At 40.0% G+C, this 21,941-nt stretch overlaps 1 protein-coding gene and 1 long non-coding RNA gene across 2 annotated transcripts; one reads left to right on the plus strand and one right to left on the minus strand.

The window, feature by feature from the left end:
• The first annotated feature begins 2,190 nt into the window (after window positions 1–2,190).
• LOC118379145 (uncharacterized) lies at window positions 2,191–16,668 on the plus strand. Its single transcript, XR_004824569.2, has 3 exons — window positions 2,191–2,225; window positions 2,817–2,885; window positions 16,521–16,668. It is a non-coding gene; the product is annotated as an uncharacterized LOC118379145 (long non-coding RNA).
• On the minus strand, window positions 14,684–20,454 carry LOC118379127 (stonustoxin subunit beta-like). Its single transcript, XM_035766149.2, has 4 exons — window positions 20,107–20,454; window positions 18,275–18,365; window positions 17,939–17,985; window positions 14,684–17,113 (listed from the first exon to the last, which is right to left on the minus strand). The coding sequence occupies exons 2-4, from the start codon at window positions 18,358–18,360 to the stop codon at window positions 16,572–16,574; spliced, it is 675 nt and encodes a 224-aa protein (XP_035622042.1). The 5' UTR covers window positions 18,361–18,365; window positions 20,107–20,454; the 3' UTR covers window positions 14,684–16,571.
• Window positions 20,455–21,941: the final 1,487 nt, after the last annotated feature.

The following is a 21,941-nucleotide window of genomic DNA, read 5'->3' on the forward strand; positions in this document are numbered from 1 at the left end:
ATTTGTTGGACAGATTTTCTGAGTTCAGGAAAGCAGCTGCTTAAACATATCAGTACTGTAAACATTGGCTTGGTAAGCCTGGAACACACAGCTGATGACTAAGCTGTTTACCACATATGGGTGTGAATATTAAAAACATCAACTGGTGCTGAAACATTGATTTGAGAAATGAAGTCGTGCCTACATTCTAAAGTGTGTTTTGCAACTGTCTGAGAAGTCTGAAATGGTAGTCAGCAGGGTGCTTCGATAGAGACAAAGTAACACAGAGACAGAACTGAAGACTTCTACGCTCCACAATTGCAATGCTTTGAAAGCCTTGGATTTGGTCAAATTGTTGTTTTTTTTGCACCACCAGCAACAGCTTATCTAACACACACATTAAGGAAGAGAAGAAAATGACAATGACATAGACGGTGTACAATCAATCTGTAGACAAATACCTAAAAACCTTTTCAAACGTTGCGATTGAACCATTACAGGATGCCACTTGTCTGCAGACCTCTCCAACAACAGTGTTGACACAGATCCAGTAGCCCTTTCACAAGAACCCATTCTATCTCCCTGTCAATCATAAAGCACCATGTTTTTTTCAGACCTGTGTGGAACGGGGAAGCAGGCCTCTGCATTCAGACCAAAGACATCTATCTCAACTCAGCGCCAGCAGGCCCCGAAGTACTGTAATCTCTCTCATTGATTAAATGGGCTCCTGAGTCCGAGGGGGTGCCTGTTTCCTGATGTGGAGCAGAATCGTATCGAGAGTGCCTGGCAAATCAGGGGGATAGAGCATCTTAAGTTGCTTTTTGCCCTGATGAATAAGGCCTGATAGGGTGTAGGCTTGAAAGGCTTCAGTGTGGGCTGCCCAGGGAGAGGAAGTCTATAGGCCTGCCTCTTATATAGGCTCTGGTTGGATGTGCACTAAGTTGAAGGAGCTTAGAAGCGCACACTTACAACACCCAGGCTAATCTGCTTCTCTCTGCCATCTGTTGGCTGATAAGTGTACCTGCTTTGTCATGACTCACAGATCACATACTGTAGCTTTGCATTAATATGGCCCACATTAATAACTCCTTCAACCAGATTTCCATGCTTACATATTCTATTAAACTTTTATTATAGCATTACGACAGCATTAAATCAAATTGCCTTAGCCTGGCTAGATTAACATGTTCAATGATTGGGAAAAAGAGGAGCTGGAAATTGATTGACTGTCTGTTAGCTGTGGGAGCTTGTATCTACATGTAATTACGCGGTCATTATTGATACTTTGAGAAAATAGGAGAGGAAAGAGGCTGCTGGCTAGATCAGGAACTGAGAGTGACAAAGTAAGGCTTACCCTGGATCTTGACAGCGCTCAGTCGGGGGAGATGAGACCATGGTGACATGACACACTATCACAGAATGAAGGCTTAACTTCCCAATACCGTGTCTGAAGGGGTAAAAGCTGGTTTGATGCTGCTCAACACTACATCATAGCAATGGCAAGGATGCAATTTCATTTCAATTCAGTCAACTCATTAGGACTTTGTATTTTTCTATTGCCTTTGTAAAAATTGCAATTTGGGAATTTAACATCTTTATCACATCTTGAATCCGCTTACTTAAAATGGATGTGATTGAGAAGAATGTGCCTGATGTGCCAGAGACTAGAAGTGTCATCTGAAGTGGGAAAGAGAAGAACATGTTTCCCCATATAACAGACTCAAACTAATAACTATTAGAGCCATTGACTGTGATCAATGTCGACAGACTGTTCCTAGAGTCCCAGGGATATAACACATTTTCTGAGGGATTGTGTATGTGTGTTGCTTATGAACTAATGGTGATAGAAATGGGCAGGTTTTCCTAAGGGAACTGTTGAATTTCAAAGCAGTCATAAGCTATAAACTTAAATGAGAGCGGGGGGAAAAAAACAACACACTGTAGGCTGCCCACCCTCAAAACATGCTGTGAGGTGTGGAAAAAACAAGCATCACTAATATAATGGGTTAGAGGAAGAGCTTTGAGATAAACAAAATAGTCTTTTATGCAGTATAAGGAGCTTTTCCGTTTCAATGGTTCTTATTTTCCTTTCAATAAAACATAGTCAGCACACAGCCTGACTGCCAACTTCAATATGTCTCTCAACAGGCGTCATGTCACATGGTCAGGCCAAGGGACCCACCATTGGCTACGGGCAGTTTCCATGGAGACGAGGCTCAGTGTGCCTTCCTGGAAAAATGTAAACAGTGAGTGAACACGGGAGGATTTATATAAATTGTTTTCTAATCTTGTTTTCTAATTTCCATGTTGGAATGCATGCTGTCTGAAAATAGGAGAGAGAAAGAGGGGGGCGAGTAAGAGAAAGAAAGATATCTTCAACTTGATATAGTTAGTGTGTTCTTCTCATTGTGTTGTAAAAACATTACATAGAAATATGGTCATCAAACAGTTTAGTGGTTCACTGTTATCCCCTCTTCTAGTGCATTCTAACAAGTGATGCTTTGGCTGTATGCTTAAAAAAATGAGCTTTGTTCCCATTGGTGGACGTTAGACTCAGTGTGTTCAAGGCACATAAACACAAAATGAGTAGAATTCATGTTATTCCATCCCACATTCGGACTACAACCTAAGAAGTACAACCAGACTTCCCTGAGTTCATTAACATGTGATTTACTCTTGCATGGAGTAAATGAATGGAGTTGGATTATCAACCCTGTATTACTATTATTCTCTTGGACCGATTAAACGTCAATAGTGCTATTATCATTTCTCCTTGTTATTCATATAATTATGTGGTCCCGAAGCAATTGAGAGAATGTGCTTCTTCTTTGCCTCAGTGAATCTGTGGATTTCCTTGGGATGAAGATTAGATTCCTACTGAGGCATGACGGATGAAGGAGGAGGAGGTAAGTGATGTGATGTGTAGTCAGGAAACACCTACTACGGTGTCCATTTTAGGACACTCTCAGCCTCAAGCCTCACCCTCCTTGACTTAAATGTTACCCCTCCTTGTGTCAATTGTCATGAGGTGAGGCACGAGCCTTGAGGTTGAGGTTGTCCCATAATGGACACCGTACTGCACTGTGAAGGGTTAAGCTTCTTAACTCAGCCCCAGTTTGTTCACGCAACTCCTCATTATCAAGACTACTGCATCCCCAACCCATTTGAATGATCTGCTGTTTTAGGTCTAATGCTGAGATCCACATTCGTAAACCATTTGAGTAGAGTTCTGGGGGGGGGTTTACAGTAGCTGATTTTGTTACTGCTTAGACAGTAGCACAGAGCGAACACAGCAGGTTTTCACAACAATGAACATAAAGCAGCCTCCCTTCGAAAACTAGACAGGGTCCTACTTTACATGAAATGTCTCTGAATTGTATGTCTTTACATGGTAGTTACATAGGCCAGTACAGTGTAATTATACTGTAGGTACACATTTTCATTTGAATTAATTCATTAATTAACATTTTTGTCGTTTAGATATAGTACAGCTATACCCGTTGTATCCTAGCTGCATATCTCATGCAGTGTCCTGTTGCCATGTCTGTTGCTATGTGGATGGCCATCTTCATTATTTCCATTATTATAAGGCTTATTAATTGGAAAATTGGAAATAGCAAAAGAAGAGTACATTATGATAACTATGATGTTTTTATATAAACATTGACATTTTCTGAAATATCATGAAGAATCCACACAATCCACTAAAACATCACAAATGAATTAACCCATTCATGAATGACCCTTCTTTCGCCAGCCACACCAATTGATCAAACTGATTTAGGTTCTGTGAAAACATTATTACTTGAAGTTAGTATAGTCCACTGAATGACCACAATAACTGTTTGTGAGCTTTACTAACTGATGTGGCTAGCCTACCATGAGAACAAAACGCATGCACCATATTGCGTAATGCTTCAACCAACTGCATAACTGCTTTGAGTGGAGGAACAAAAACAAATATCTGGTTTCAAAGAACAAACAAGGTGCCAAAGGCAGTAGAAGAAGTCTAATTCTCTGCATGCCTTCCTCATTTCTTTACACCTACATACTATACAGTTATCTTCCCCAGACTACCTCTGATGTAAGTAGCACTATTTTAAAACCTGGCTAAGGTGCTAGAAAGTCAGCCAGCTATCATGGCTATGAAGACATCGCTGCCAAGCAATTCACTCCGTTTCATCAGTCTGTCTTATTCAACTAGTGCCATCCTTAGCGAGATGTTTTAAAGTGTATCTTGTAAAATGGTCAAAAGAGAACCATGCACATTGCAAACTATTACCCCATGTGCTTTATTGAAAAGGCTTTGATGTAAAAAATAATAATAATCTCACGCTGGATATGACATATAAAAGGGAGGCATGTTCGTCAGCAGACAGTGGTTGACTGACTGTAATTATCAGTCTGTCTTCCACAGACACGTCTGTCCTGAAACAGTCCCCAAAGTTGACCGACAAATCAATTAGGATGAATATCATGTAAACGTGAAAATATGAATTGACATGTACATTTTACAAGGACTTAATGAAGCATACAAACACAAAATGCAAATGTTGATCTTTCTCATGCTAAGTGAACAATCTTGATAAGTTGTTGGTGAGCACACTCTTGGAAAGTGGCAGAATTAATTGCAAAACGAAGAAGCTATGTGAAATGTTGTATGATCGTTCATTTGACAACTAAGCTGTGCCTTCTAGTGTTGAGTATCCTGTACATGTCAATTAAAACATGTACATACTAAGGTAAGGACACATAATGATGCCTTCATTTATCTTTCACACAAGGCAGACTCCGTCCTAATATGGGCACTGTAATCTTGGGATAAATCCATGTGACTTGGACTTTCACGTAAACGATTCATCTAGATGCTTTTTTTTCACATCACTATAGAAAACAAGGCTTTGAATAAAACATGCATGTTGTGTCCTCTTCTTGTTGTTGTGATGCTTATACTGTAGAACCATTAGGGTACATTTCTGTGATGGCTGTCACAAGTAATGGCACAGTACTCAGATTCAATCAGAATTCAATCAGAATTCCAATTAAAAGGCAAAATGGGATCTCGCTAGTCGGAGCTCTTTCATCCGCTCAACTCCAGAGGTGCCTTTAATTGATCCCTCCATAAATATGCATCATTAAAATGAGAGTGACTTCACCCTCCCAATTCCACCATGTGCAAATACAGAGAGAGCAGCTCTGAACATCTGAAAAAATACGAAGTAGTTGGTTCCGAATAAAGACCTTTAGCTGAAATTCTCTCATATTCTAATGAATACAAGGACTTGGACACAGATGACACCCGTCAAACTGTAGGTGTGCCGTTGTGCATATGCATTTGACTGTCGCTTGTCTGTGGGTAAGCTATTTGAGCTACTTACCATAGTGATGTAGTTCAAGGTGCTTGGTTACATTTGTTTGTGTAGACGTGTAGAAGTTTAGAAGTTTGGAATTCAGGTTGACAAATGACACCAAAAAGAATGATGACACCTTGAACGTGCACAATAAAATGCTTGCAAAAAATGTGTCTGGATGCTATTTGTCTCGGAGAGACTATCAGTGAATAGCTGAAAACAGACTGGAAATAAATTCCTTTTCAACTGCCATATGGGCTGCCATATCAGGTTAAATGTAAGCTCAGCCTATCATATCTAAACTATCCACTGTTTCACCAAATGTCATTATGAAAAGGAGCACCATCTGTAGCAAGCCTGTAGGACCCCACAAGATAAATATATTAATCAGAATTTAAAAAAACTAGATTTCCACAGTCCAATTCAGTGCACTAAAGTCAATGCAAGGCATATCATTCACAGACAATGGCAGATTAAAAGAGACTATAATGCATAGAAATGGAAGAGATGATTGTCCACATTGATATACAAACATTTTCAGGCTCCTTGGATCCCTGCGATTACGCTATTCAGAGGGGGAAGAGTATGAATGTACGTTTAATATGATAATGGCATGTAACTTCACACTCCAAGATCAGAGGCGGCAGCAAGAGGTCATGGCTTGAAAAGAATGAACCGTTCCGAGAATTTTAGAGACGGCAGCATTCTTGGGTTTTTGTTATGAGGAGTCAGTGTACATTGTACAAAGGAACAAAGATCTGTAAGAATCGACACTGGACCACAGATGATAAATATTATGATGAATAATATATTAAAACATATTCGCTCAGAAGCTCTGGATATCGGATACCGGTAACTGTTTACTGTGTAGATCCTTGGAATAGAGCAAAGGAACAGATGCCACTGCATTGCCCTCATATCATATCGCCAGGAATTCCCTTTCTGCTCACACAAATATGCTCTACCATCTGGTAATTATTGTAAAGAACCACAGCTTTTTGTTTCCACCACCAATAGTTAGAATAGGTAAAAGCCTGTATGTGGTACACATTCAACCACAGTGTAGTAGGTACACAAAAAGGGTAGGTGCAAAAAAAATAAAAGTATGTATGCATACAATGTCCCTGCCTGTAACTACTGTGCCATGTGACTACATAGAGACACATTGTAAAGTATGGTTCCCCAACTGGCGGCCGCGGGTCGAATTTGGCCCATGGGTGATTTATCCCATCCAACACCCGTCCCCCCTCAAGTATTCTGAGCTCAGAAAGAAGAGAAATATATACAGTACCAGTCAAACGTTTGGACACACCTACTCATTCAAGGCTTTTTCATTTATTACTATTTTCTACATTGTAGAATAACAGTGAAGACATCAGAACTATGAAATAACCCCCAAAAAGTGTAAAACAAAATCAAAATATATTTTAGATTTCTGAGTAGCCAGCCAAAGTAGCCACCCTTTGCCATGACATCTTGGCACACTCTTGGCTTTCTCTCAACCAGCTTCACCTGGAATGCTTTTCCAACAGTCTTGAAGGAGTTTATGCTGAACACTTGTTGGCTGCTTTTCCTTCACTCTGCGGTCCAACTCATCCCAAACAATCTCAATTGGGTTGAGGTCAGATGATTGTTGAGGCCAGGTCATTTGATGCAGCACTCCATCACTCTCCGTCTTGGTCAAAAAGCCATTTCACAGCCTGGAGGTGTGTGTCACTGTCCTGTTGAAAAACAATTGATAGTCCCACTAGGCGCAAACCAGATGGTATGCCGTATCACTGCAGAATGCTGTGGTAGCCATGCTGGTTAAATGTGCCTTGAATTCTAAATAAATCACAGACAGTGTCACCAGCAAAGCGCCATCACACTATTTTTCACCTTTATTTAGCCAGGTAGGCTAGTTGAGAACAAGTTCTCTTTTACAACTGCGACCTGGCCAAGATAAAGTACAGCTGTTCGACACATACAACAATACAGAGTTACACATGGAATAGACAAACATACAGTCAATAATACAGTAGAAAAAGTATATATACAGTGTGTGCAAATGAGGAAAGATAAGGGAGGTAAAGGCGATAAATAGGCCATGGTGGAAAAGTAATCACAATACACCAATTAAACGCTTGAGTGATTGATGTGCAGAAGATGAATGTGCAAGTAGAGATACTGGGGTGCAAAGGAGCAAGATAACTAAATATATACAGTAAGGGGATGAGGTAGTTGGATGGGCTATTTACAGATGGGCTATGTACAGGTGCAGTGATCTGTGAGCTGCTCTGACAGTTGGTGCTTAAAGCAAGTGAGGGAGATATGAGTCTCCAGCTTCAGTGATTGTTTGCAGTTCGTTCCAGTCATTGGCAGCAGAGAACTAGAAGGAAAGGCGACCAAAGGAAGAATTGGCTTTGGGGGTGACCAGTGAGATATACCTGCTGGACCGAGTGCTACAGGTGGGTGCTGCTATGGTGACCAGTGAGCCGAGATAAGGCGGGGCTTTACCTAGCAAAGACTTGTAGATGACCTGGAGCCAGTGGGTTTGGCGACGAGTATGAAGCGAGGGCCAGCCAACGAGAGCGTACAGGTCGCAGTGATGGGCTTTGGTGACAAAACGGGTGTCACTGTGATATACTGCATCCAATTTGTTGAGTAGCGTGTTGGACGCTATTTTGTAAATGACATAGCTGAAGTCGAGGATCGGTAGGATGGTCAGTTTTACAAGGGTATGTTTGGCAGCATGAGTGAAGGAAGCTATGTTGCAAAATAGGAAGCTGATTCTAGATTTTATTTTGGATTGGAGATGCTTAATGTGAGCCTGGAAGGAGAGTTTACAGTCTAACCAGACACCTAGGTATTTGTAATTGTCCACATATTCTAAGTCAGAACCATCCAGAGTAGTGATGCTGGACGGGCGGGCAGGTGCGGACATCGATCGGTTGAAGAGCATGCATTTAGTTTTACTTGCATTTAAGAGCAGTTGGAGGCCATTGAAGGAGAGTTGTATGGCATTGAAGCTCGTCTGGAGGTTAGTTAACACAGTGTCCAAAGAAGGGCCAGAAGTACACAGAATGGTGTCATCTGCGTAGAGGTGGATCAGAGAATTACCAGCAGCAAGAGCGACATCATTGATGTATACAGAGAAGAGAGTTGGCCCGAGAATTGAACCCTGTGGCACCCATCACACCTCCTCCTCCGTGATTCACGGTGGGAGCCACACATGCAGATGTTATCATTTCACCCACTCCGCATCTCACAAAGACATGGCGGTTGGAACCAAAAATCTCTAATTTGGACTCATTAGAACAAAGGTTAAGATTTACACCGTTCTAATGTAGCAGTGCTCGTGTTTCTCGGCCCAAGCAAGTGTCTACTTATTATTGGTGTCCTTTAGTAGTGGTTTCCTTGCAGCAATTCGACCATGAATACCTAATTCACGCAGTCTCCTCTGAACAGTTGATGTTGAGATGTGTCTGTTACTTGAACTCTGTGAAGCATTTATTTGGGCTGCAATTTCTGAGGCTGGTAATTCTAATGAACGTATCCTCTACAGCAGAGGTAACTCTTGGTCTTACTTTCCTGTGGCGGTCCTCATGAGAGCCAGTTTCATCATACTGCTTGATGGTTTTTGTGACGGCACTTGAAGAAACTTTCAAAGTTCTTGACATTTTCCAGATTGTCAAACCTTCATGTCTTAAAGTAATGATGTATGGTACTTTCTCTTTCTCTTTTACCAAATAGGGCTACCTCCTGTATTCCGACCCTACCTTGTCACAACACAACTAATTGGCTCAAACGCATTAAGAAGGAAAGAAATGCCATTAAACGTTTAAAAGGGCACATCTATTAATTGAAATGCATTCCAGGTGACTACCTCATGAAGCTGGTTGAGAGAATGGCAAGTGTGTGAAAATCTGTCATCAAGGCAAAGGGTGGCTACATTGAAGAATTTCAAATATAAAATATGTTTGGATTTCTTTAACACTTTTTTGGTTACTACATGATTAATTATTCTTCCAGTGTCTGGTAGAAAGCAGACTGAACCAGGTTTTCCTCTAGGACTTTGCCTGTGCTTAGCTCCATTCTGTTTATTTTTTATCCTGAAAAACTCCCCAGTCCTTAATGATGACAAGCATACCCATAACATGATGCAACCCCACTATCTTGACAATATGGATAGTTGCACTCAGTAACGTGTTGTATTGGACCTGCCCCAAAAATAACACTTTATATTCAGGACAAAAAGTGAATAGCTAATTCTTTTGCAGTATTACTTTAGTGCTTTGTTGGAAACAGGATGCATGTTTTGGAATATTTGAGTTCTTTACAGTCTTCGTTATTTTCATTATTTAATTTAGGTTAGTATTGTGGAGTAACTACAAAGTTGTTGATCCATCCTCAGTTTTTTCCTATCACAGCCATTAATCCCTGTAACAGTTTTAAAAACACGATTGGCCTCCTGGTGAAATCCCTGAGCGGTTTCCTTCCTCTCTGGCAACTGAGTAAGGAAGGATGCCTGTATCTCTGTAGTGACTGGGTGTATTGATATACCATCCAAACTGTAATCAATAACTTCACCATCCTCTAAGGGATATTCAATATGTGCTTTATTTTTAACCATCTACCAATACATACCCTTCTTTGTGAGGCATTAGAAAACCTCCCTGGTCTTTGTAGTTGAATCTACATTTCGCTACACCCACAATTACATCTGAAAAAAATATATTTAAAAAATGTATCTGCTAAATATTTGTATGTGACCTTTAAATGTTATTTGATTTAATTTGAAATTCACTGCTCTGCTGAGGGACCTTACATATAATTATATACAGTATGTGGGGTACAGAGATGAGGCTTTAATTCCAAAATCATGTTAAACACTATTATTGCACACAAAGTTAGTCCATGCAACTTGTTTTGTGACTTTTTAAGCAAAAATGTACTTCTGAACATTTTTATGCTTTTGACTCAAGACATTTCAGCATTTCAGCACTGTATGTGACCATATACAAATGTAATCCGATTATGTTTTTGTCAAGTATTATACCTTTTTGGGCTTCTTGCGGTCAATTTGCAGGCTACAAATGATTTGTAAATTATGTTCAGGCCCCCTGACCATCCGCTCAAGAAAATAAATCTGCCCTTGCCTGAATCTAGTTGATCATACTTTTTGTGGCCCTCAATAACCACCATTCTACCATTCGGCAATGGTGACATCTGATTTTGAGCCACGCGCCTCTTCTCGTGACCTTCACCAACCCTTTGACCAGGTCTCGGCGACATGTCGCAGGCTGCCTTTAGTGGCGGAACAAAAGACAGACAAGCCATAACAGCTTCACGGCGCCTGCACTTGTTGGTCTGCTACATATCAAAGGGGAGCGCCATGCACTCAGAGGAAGGGCCCAGCCTGGCCACTATATCACGTCCAGATTTGAAAGGAGTGTCAGTGTGGCTAGAGGCCCATGAAATAAATACCTCTTGACCATTGGCTCCCCTGCACATTCATCATGTCCAGTGTAACTCACTAAAGTGCAACCTTACCCCAACACAAAAAAAAACACACACACACACACACACAAAAACTTGCATTAACAGTTAATGTAATTAGACAGTACTCTAGTCTAAGCAGGTAGAGGGTATTATGTCTTCCCAAGATTAAGTCAGGCTAATAATTATCAAACTGCTGGGGCAGGCTTGTTTTTCTGCTTACACACATCCTGGGACGATAGTGTTTTATATAGTGCCAATCATCACGTTGTGCACATGATAATACCGTGCAGAACAGCCGGTAGTAAGGATGCAGATTGTATTAGTGGTGTATCACATGCACTCAAATAAAAGGACCTATAAACGCCAACCAGCTGGGAAATATATTATCCGTGATATTGCATATGTTCCCTTTTATTTCTCACTGTATAAGTATGCTTTGGACTATTACATTCCACTGCAGGTTTTGGTGTGGTACGCATCATAACTTGTTATTGCAACAACAACAAAAAGAGATTGTTAGTGTGGCATGCGACAGCCTTTAAATATTGTAAGAATTATTTCGAGGGTATAACATCTTGGTCTACTTCTCTGCTATTTAAATCAGAACAGAATTATCTTCTACCAATCGAGAGGTAAAGCCTTTTTAGTTTCAGCATCAACTGACAACAAGCTGTCCAGGGATCAGTGTATGGACTCCATTTCTAAGAAAGGCCAACAAAGGCCGAACGCAATTCTGCAAAATGTTGGATTAATTGAGCTTTAGCACGTGCACTTATGAAATTGCACTTACCCTGCCTACTGCTTGTAAATATACTTTGCCGTTTGCTGTTGTTTTTTTTGTGTGTAATTTCAGTTTTTTGACTGCTGCAAAATTAATTGCCTCTCTGAGGACATTTAAAGTCCTCAGAGGCAAATCTCTGACATTAAAGCAGAATTACATTTTGATGGTCTGTTTATGGTAAACTAAATCAATCATTTGGATTTGAAATAATGAAACTCATATGTATGTTATGCTCTGTTGACTGTGTGACAGTGGTGCCCTTCTCTGGCCACTGGGTCGGTCTTGTCACTTATCCCCCTACAGCCCAAAAAGGACTGAACATACCGCTATTGTCCAGAAACATGTTTATATTTTATTTAAAACTTGTCTCCAATGTCTCCTTGTCTTCTGTACTCTAGCATTACAGTTGACATATTCTATGGTGTTAGTCTGAGTGTAGTAATTTCTGATGAAATATGTGATCTGCCCCACACTACAAAGTAATAAGGTTGATATAATCTGTCAAAGTAATCAGACCAGATATTTTCATATATTTAAAGATGCAGTAAGACATTCAGGTATCAGAAGCTAGCAGATTCATTATTTACCAAGAACAGCTGCAAATTTCACTTAAACTACATGTCACGTGTGCTCCCTCTCTGGCCTCTAGGTCACCAGGCTGCTCGTTTTATGATGCACACCTGTCACCAGCGTTATGCGTATTTGCACATAATGATACACACCTGGACTCCATCACCACCTTGATTACCTGCTCTTTATATGTCACTCCCTTTGGTTTCTTCCTCAGTTGTGATATTAGGGATATTAGTAGTTCTGGGATAGATACAGTATAACTGCGGACATAATGAGAGACGAGACAAAACTAGCCCGTTATAAAATAGTGTGTTGTAGGACAGCTCAGCTGACTGAAGACCCGGGGATTGAACTTGCAGTTAGTTTCCATGGTAACATGTCTTTACATGACATGATGAAATGTTGAAACGAAGTTGCAAGGAACTTTTGTAGCAAGGTGCTGTTGAACGAGTGTCATGAAACACATTCCAGGCGCTGGTTCTTGCTGTCTTGGCATAGCTGTGACAGAGATATATCGGCTAGCTACACTGAACAAAAAATATAAAACGCAACATGGAAAGTGTTGGTCCCATGTTTCATGAGCTGAAATAAAAGATCCAAGAACGCTTATTTTCTCAAATGTTGTGCACAATTCTGTTTACATCCCTGTTAGTAAGCATTTCTTCTTCTCCAAAAAGAATCCATCCACCTGATATGTGTGGCATATCAATAAGCTGATTAAATGGCATGATCAGTACACAGTGCACCTTGTCCTGGGGACAATAAAAGCCCACTCTATAATGTGCAGTTTTGTCAGACAACACAATGCCACAGATGTCTCATGTTTTGAGGGAGTGTGCAATTGGCATGCTGACTGCAGGAATGTTCCCCAGAGCGCTTGCCAGAGAATTGAATGTTAATATCTCTACCCTAAGCCGCCTCCAATGTCATTTTAGAGAATTTGGAAGTACGTCTAACCGGGCTAACAACCGCAGACCACGTGTATGGTGTTGTGTGGGTGAACGATTTGCTGATGTCAACGTTGTGAACAGAGTGCCCTATGGTGGTGGTGTGGGTTATGGCATGGGTAGGCATAAACTACGGACAATGAACACAAATGCATTTTATCTATGTCACTTTGAATGCACAGCGATACCGTGACGTGATCCTGAGGCCCATTGTTGTACCAGTTATCTGCCGCCATCACCTCATATGCATATATGTATTCCCAGTCATGTGAAATCCATAGATTAGGCCCTAATTAATATTTCAATTGACTGATTTCCATATATGAACTGTCACTCAGTAAAATCTTTGAAATTGTTGCATGTTGTTCAGAATAGATAGGCTAGCCAGCTGCAGCTATCCCCAAGCTATGCTAGCTAGCTGCTGTCAATGTCAGCTTGGCTAAACATAAGGTCAGCGCAGGCTTTAGCCTACACATAGAACTGAATTAGCTAACCATCTTGAGATTGTGAGTCAGTCAGGGGAGAAGAGACCTCAACTTCAAAAATTCTCTCCATAGCAAAGCTAGCTTACCTCTTAGCTTACCTCGCGGTCACAATACCAACTACTGTGCCCTTGTGTGTTGTGATTGAATGGCAAAACCACACCCAACTAACATCTGCATCAAACCACACCCCAAGACAACTCTCTTTTTGTCTTCAGTCATGGCCGCGGCATTTCTTAATGAGCAATCTTGAAAACAAGGCCAAATCAGTAAGTTTAGCCCCCTTTAATTCTGCTCCCTTCACAGTCATGTTTTTATGGCTCGGCCATAGGACCAAACTGGATCCAGTCAGTTGAGAAAGTGTTGAGTAAATCAAATGTCCACTAGCTGGTGGTATTGTAGACTAAAGTAATCTCTTTCCCTAGCTAGGTTTTCATCCAATTGGCGACAGATCTGCATGAAAAAACATGTACATTTTCCCACTTGTTGCAGATAAAGGGCTGTGCGTGATGACATAGTATGCATAAATATAGATTTTGTGTTTAAAAATGACTTTACATAGCGAATGTGTCCACTCTGATCTTGGCACGTGCTCACATGTCAACAGCTCGCAGATATAGTGCAGGTGTAGACTACTACATGATGAGATTATTATAGACAAAAGAGCACGATTATTTGTATTTGTCAAACTTCAGCCAAGCATCGATTTTCGTGTCTCCAGAATAAACTCTTGATATTTATTGGAAAAGAGCATCAAGCAAATCACCGTGCACTTCCGCACGCTGTGAAGTTCATCAGAATATATTTCATCTGTAGCCTAATAAACTGCATGCTTTCCGAGTCCCAGTGGGAGGACAACACACCATATCATCATGTGACTCAAACTTTACTTCGATACGATAATTATTCTATAAATATTTGTGCATAAAGGCATTTCCTTCACCATTTCTCGAATTAAACTAGTTTTACCGACACAAAAAGATCCAACCTTGTGTAGAGTATTTTGTTTTGTTGACATTTGGAAAATTTACCAACAAATTGTAACGGCGTTCTTCGTTTGTAGAAAGAGAGTCGGACCGAAATGCAGCGTGGTGGTTACTCATGTCTTTAATAAATGAAGAGCGATACATGAAATAACTTAATACAAAAGCAAAACAACAAACGGAACGTGAAACCTAATTACAGCCTATCTGGTGAAACTACACAGAGACAGGTACAATCACCCACGAAATACAAAGTGAAACCCCGGCTACCTAAATACGGTTCCCAATCAGAGACAACGAGAATCACCTGATTCCGATTGAGAACCGCCTCAGGCAGCCAACCTATGCTACACCCCTACTCAGCCGCAATCCCAATACCTACAAAAAACCCAATACGAAACACAACATTAAACCCATGTCACACCCTGGCCTGACCAAATATATAACGAAAACACAAAACACTATGACCAAGGCGTGACACAAATGAGCTATTCCTATTTGGCCTGCCGTGATATTTTTTATCTATCATGTACTTTACTTGTGTAAAAAGGCTGGATGGATACCTGGTTCATGTGAGTTTCATTCAAATCATATATTGCTCTGTGGAGCCCTGGCCAAGAGGCATCATCAAAAATATTCATACTAAATCACATTCACTGACAAGACACTTCAATCATAGTCTAAACCATTGGTAGACAGGTAGGTAGGTAGGTAGGTAGGTACTGTAGGTATGAAGGACTTCATTTATTGAAAAGCCATATTATTGTAAATGCAAATGAAAACATCTTCTTTCATCTGTTTAAATTACATAAAGGATTGTTGTGTGGACATTTTGACAAATATGTGTTCTACCGATAGCAATATTTACAAACACCAAGGAATTAAAACAATATCAAAAGGATTGTTAATTTAAAAACATGTCTCTGTACTCTCAGAAAAAAAGGTACCTTATTGTACTTAAAGGGGTAGAAACGCGTGTCACTCTAGTGGTATCCTGTTATTACTCATTAGTTATGTTATAGGCACATAACAGTACCCTTGCAGTCCGCACATTAAAAGAGCCAAAAAGGTACAAATGTTCCTTTTTAAGGTACAACCTCAGTGACAAAGCTTTTTGTTCATTTTAAGTGCCAAAACCTGGGATGTCAGAAAACAATGGTGGTGTCAGGTACTGTAGCCTAGAGGTTAGAGTGTTGGGCCAGTAACAGAAACGTTGCTAGTTCGAATCCCCAAGCCAACAAGGCAAATCCCAAATCCCTAATTGCTCCAGGGTCGCTGTTGATGATGGGGGGAATTGTGATATGCAGAACATCTCATTTCTAATTCCCACATGTGTATAAGACAAATACGGTATAAGCACCCACCAAATTATTTATAATAAATATACCTATTTTCTATACCAGGTCTCTCACATGTACACTTTCCACCATCCCCCTTTTGACACAGGTAATAAATTCAGGGGGTAGACCCGACCAGGATTTGAACCTGGGTCCAGTAACTGTTAAGCCAGCACCATAGCATCATGCCAAGAGGTCCATACCTCTTGACAAGGTGGCTCAATGTTGGGTTAATGTCGCTATAATATTATTTACAGCTCTTTATTGTCACATGCTCTTACATATGTATATACGTCTTGAAAAGACTTCAAAACGAGCAGCAGATATGCTCAAACTCAAATTAACATAACCATGGACCACTGGTACAACACTTCCACTCAAGGGTGGCCAAAAATAACTAATTGAAAGCCACTCCCCCAATAAGCTACACCTCCAATGATTGTACTTTTATATTCAAAATATTTGGTACAAAAATGTACCATTGTACTAGATTACTATGTGTACATAATTACATAATGGTGCATGTTGATATTTGTACCACAGGGAACAATATCGTACCCTAACCATACTCTTTTTCTGAAAGTGTGTGTTCTGTCATTCTTACAGGTGTTTGAACTGGAGTGTGACTTCCCTGATGTTCCTCCAGGAAACAGGAGGCTATTCTACCTGACACAGGGTCACTGAGGAGCCAGTCGCCCAAATCCCAAATCCTGGGTAGAGAGGCTCAATGAATGTGGAGTGGAATGTGTGCACGCGGATCAGTGCATCAGAGAAGACGCTGTAGAAGGACAAAGTGCCAGCGGGCCAGTCCAGATACACTCCTACTCTGTTTGAGTGGGAGGAGGAGGGGACAGGTATGGCAATACTCTTGTCATTGTGCCAGGCATTGTAACCATCATCAGAGCAGTGCACACTCCAGGACTTGATATTGAATCCAAGATCACAGTCATTACCTTCACCTATCCTGTTGATTCCTTTATATGTCACTGCTATATCAGCCCCTTCCCCACTCCACTCTACCTCCCAGTAACAGCGCCCAGTCAGACCCTCTCTACAAAGCACCTGTCTGCAGAAGTCAAATCTCTCTGGGTGATCAGCATACGGCTGCTCGTCTCTCACCTTTGTCACCTTCCTGTTCTGCTCAGACAGAGTAAGTTCTCTAAATGCTGTGTTTGGGTCCAGTGTGAGATCAGAGGCATCTGATGGGGGAGACCAAGACAACATGACATCAATAGAGCCAACCAACACTGTTTACTGTTCTCCAGCTACATATGGTGTCGTCAGTGATTGTCAGACATCGGACTGGAGCCCAATTGTTGCTTTCAGAACACTTTTCTTCTATCACTTAAATCAACATTAGAGAACGTAGGAAGCAGTTCACCAACAGTGCCAGCTACAGAGTTGACAGCATCATTCTAGTTATATTTAGTGGGATGTTGGTGGTTTGGTGGTTATATGGTTCCATAGAATGAGAGTTTCAATCTGACTGGACCAACTAGTTCAATCAGGTGTTCTGGAATAATCTCTGGCCCTCTGTTTGACTGTATCACATGTAAAAGATATAAATTAATCAAATAAGATGATAAAAAAAGAGAATGACATAGCTGTAAAACATTATCCTAAAAATAAACCATCAGGTTAGTGAATACCCTTGGTGTTAAATAGGAGAGTTTCAACATGAGATATCCTTTATATATTACATTTATTTTACTAGGTCAATATGGCGACAAACTGGTGGCAATTGGGAACAAAGTCAATAGTTGGAAGTTCATTGAAGATAATGCCAATGTTGATTAGATGCTTTTTTTCATTAAGTAGCCTATTTTCTCTTGAACCTGGTCTATCCACTAGAGAATCATGGACAATATTGACACAGATATAAACAATGAATACTATATATGAAAAAACAATGGTGATTCAATTTTAAATTACCAAAGTTACTATAGATTTCAATATATTTTCTGTTAATTACCAAAATTACTGAATAAATTATCGGTGGCTTTGCAACCCTAGTCAACACTCACATTTCTTAAGATCGGATTTCAAACAGCACTCTCCACCATGGTCCACACTGTAGGAATAAAACACCATGATTCCATATCACTTACTCACTCACACACACACACACACACACACACACACACACACACACACACACACACACACACACACACACACACACACACACACACACACACACACACACACACACACTAATCATTTCTGTTGAGCAATGATGATGTCATGTCACTAATACAAGAACATACAATTCAAGTTATGGATACACTCACAAGCAAGCATAAATTAAGTCTCGCTCTCTCTCTCTCTCTCTCTCTCTCTCTCTCAACCTTTCCTCCCACCTGTCAGTGTCACGTTCCCCAGAGAGACTCATCTTAAAGTCTGTCGCCCCCTCCTCCTCCTCCTCTCTTCCCCCAGAGAGACTCATTGTACCTAAACAAAGACATCCAGCATTTAGAAAAAAATATACAGACCAAAAATGATCATGCAATACAATAGTTGTGGTGCAAAGAGATTGATTGAAAAACAATTAGAGAAAACCAGCAATAAAAAGCTGGCCAGTGTTTACATCATGATGGGGGGGGTCACTCAAATTATACACAAACTTTTTTATTTATTTGGACAGTGAAGCTTTTATTTGAGTGCTTTTTCATACATATATGTTTTACGATTTATAAATTAAAGCACTTTATGTGTCTAGTCCCTCCATTTGAAGGTGTTATAAGTATTTGGACAAATTCCCTTATAATGTATTAAAGCAGTTTGCTTTTGTTGTATTTCAGATTATGATGTGCCTAATACAATACATCCATTACATTATTTACCATTCATTTCTATTAGACACACAAGAGACAAATTAAAACCTTTAGCTTCACTGTACAAATAGATAAGGTGGGGAGTGTATTTATATATAGAATATTGAGTATTTTCCACTGTATCGTTCTGTTGTTTTCTCTTATTCCAGTGTCTGTGGATTCTGTCTATCATTGATCCAAGGTCAATGAGTGTTGCAACCGCCGTCCGTTTCAATAAACCCAGGTCATATTGTAACAATCATGAATGACTGATTGATTGTAACTGTGGCAGCTCATTCCAGTAGTTCTCCTTTACACAGTCTACTGAAACTCTTCTGTGTAACGTATATGCCGGGAGTCAGGAAACAGGTGTAGAAGGTGCTTTTAATAAAGAACCAATACAGTAGCTCAAATACGAGCCAGGTACTGAACGTGAGAGAAAACAATAACACCTAATGACTGAAGACAACTGAGGGCTAAATAAAGCGGGAGTAATCAAGGAGGGAATGACGACCAGGTGTGCGTGATGATGGGGAACTGGTGAACATAATGATAAAGCCAAGATCGGTGGTTAGTAGACAGGCGACGTCGAGTGCCAGAGGGAGGGAGAAGGAGTAGACGTGACAATCTGCAATATTTACTGCTTTTAGTTGGTCATTTGAAATAAATATCTTGAAGAATATAATTTATGTCTCATGAGCTTAGTACAGCTGTATAACCCATCATAGCCCAACATATAAGGTTATTCAACTCCATTGTTTGTACTAACCATTACTAGAATCACATACATTTCCTTGTTCATCCAGTGGTGGAAAAAGTACCAAATTTCATACTTGAGTAAAAGTAAACACCTTACACCTTACACCTTACAAGAAAATGACCCAAGTAAAATTAAAAGCCAGTAAAATACTACCTGAGTAAAAGTCTAAATGTATATCTATGTACTTAAGTATAAAAGTACAAATATACATATTTTAAAATGTCTTATATTAAGCAAACCAGACAATACTATTTTCTTGTTTTTTTTAATTTACGGATAGCCAGGATCAACACTCAGACATAATTTACAAATGTTTTTTGTGAGTCTGCCAGATCAGAGGCAATAGGGATGACCAGGGATGTTCAATTGATAAGTGTGTGAACAAGACAATGTTTCTGTCCTGCTGAGCATTCAAAATGTAACGTGTACTTTTGGGTGTCAGGGAAAATGTAAGGAGTGGAAAGTACATTCTTTTCTTTAGGAATGTAGTGGAGTAAAAGTAAAAGTAGTCAAAAATAGAAATAGTAAAGTACAGATAACATTATTTTTACTTAAGAACTTTACACCACTGTATACATCATACATTTCATTATACTGTCATCATTAGTTTGGTTCTTACCTTGTAGCCTGAATATTACACCAAGAATGTTGCATTAGATTACTAAAATATCTTAGAGATGTTGTTAGGGAACCACCTCAATGACGTGACTCCTCCTCCTAGGTGCGGCCACCTACAGTTGACCTTTGGATACAGTAACTGGAGGTTCCCTCCCTCCTGTGTGCTCTGGGTATTATCTGTATGGGTGTGGCTGTGTGTATGTAGGTTGAAGTATGTACAGTGCCTTCAGAAAGTAGTTACACCCCTTGATTTTTTTCCCACATTTTGTAGTGTTACAGCCTGAATTTAAAATGGATTAAATGTAGTTATTTTGTCCCTGGCCTACACACAATACCCCATAACTTCAAAGTGGAATTATGTTTTTACAAATTAATAAAAAATGAAAAGCTGAAATGTCTTGAGTCAATGATAATTCAACCCCTTTGTTATGGCAAGCCTAAATAAGTTTGGGAGTAAGCATTTTCTTAAAAGTCACATGATAAGTTGCATGGACTCACTGTGTGCAATAATAGAGTTTAACATGATTTTTGAATGACTAACACATCTCTGTACCCCACACATACAATTATCTGTAAGGCCCCTCATTCGAGTAGTGAATTTCAAACACAGATTCAACCACAAAGGCTAGGGAGGTTTTCCAATGCCTCGCAAAGAAGGGCACCTATTGATAGATGGATAAAAATGGAAGAAAGCAGACATTGAATATTGGGTCTCGCCCTGGACCATCACGCAGCTCCGGGTACCTAGCCAACCGTTTGATGAAATCTACACTTGGAGGTGTATCAATACACCCAGTCACTACAAACATACAGGCGTCCTTCCTAACTTAGTTGCCAGAGAGGAAGGAAACCACTCAGGGATTTCACCATAAGGCCAATGGTGACTTTAAAACAGTTACAGAGTTTAATCGCTGGGATAGGAGACAACTGAGGCTGGAACAACAACATTGTAGTTACTCCACAATACTAACCTAATTGACAGAGTGAAAAGAATGAATCTTGTACAGAAAAAATATATTCCAAAACATGCATCCTGTACTGCAAAGAATTTGTCAAAGCAATTTATTTTTGGTCCTGAATACAAGGTGTTATGTTTGGGGCAAATCCAATACAACACATTACTGAGTATCACTCTCCATTTTTTTCAACCATAGTGGTGGCTGTATCGTGTTATGAGTATGCTTGTCACCGGACTGGGGAGTTTTTCCAGAATAAAAAATAAATGTATTGGAGCTAAGCACAGGCAAAATCTTAGAAAACCTGGTTCAGTCTGCTTTCCACCAGACACGGGGAAATGAATTCACCTTTTAGTAGGACAATAACCTAAAACACAAGGCCAAATCTTCACTGGAGTTGCTTACCAAGAAGAAAGTGTATGTTCCTGGGTGGCCGAGTTACAGTGTTGACTTAAATGTTCATGAAAATCAATGGCTAGACCTAAACATTGGTGTCAAGCAATGATCAACAACTAATTTGACAGAGTTTGAATAATTTAGAAAATAACAAAATGAGCAAATGTTGTACAAACCAAGTGTGGAAAGCTCTGAGAGACTTACCCAGAAAGACTCACAGCTATAATCGCTGCCAAAGGTGCTTCTACAAAGTATTGACTCGGGGGTGTGAATACTTATGTAAATTAACTATTTCTACATTTCATTTTCAATAAATTAGCAAACATTTCTAAAAACGTGTTTTCATTTAGTCATTATGGGGCATTGTGTGTTGATGGGCATGAAAACAAATCTACATACATATTCAACTGCTTTCAATCAGTAACCTCATGCTGTTAATTGTTTGGTTAAGTGTTTAGTTACACTCGATTTGGATAGTCCGGAT

Source organism: Oncorhynchus keta, chromosome 4 (assembly GCF_023373465.1).
Source record: "Oncorhynchus keta strain PuntledgeMale-10-30-2019 chromosome 4, Oket_V2, whole genome shotgun sequence".
Taxonomy (NCBI): Eukaryota; Metazoa; Chordata; class Actinopteri; order Salmoniformes; family Salmonidae; genus Oncorhynchus; species Oncorhynchus keta.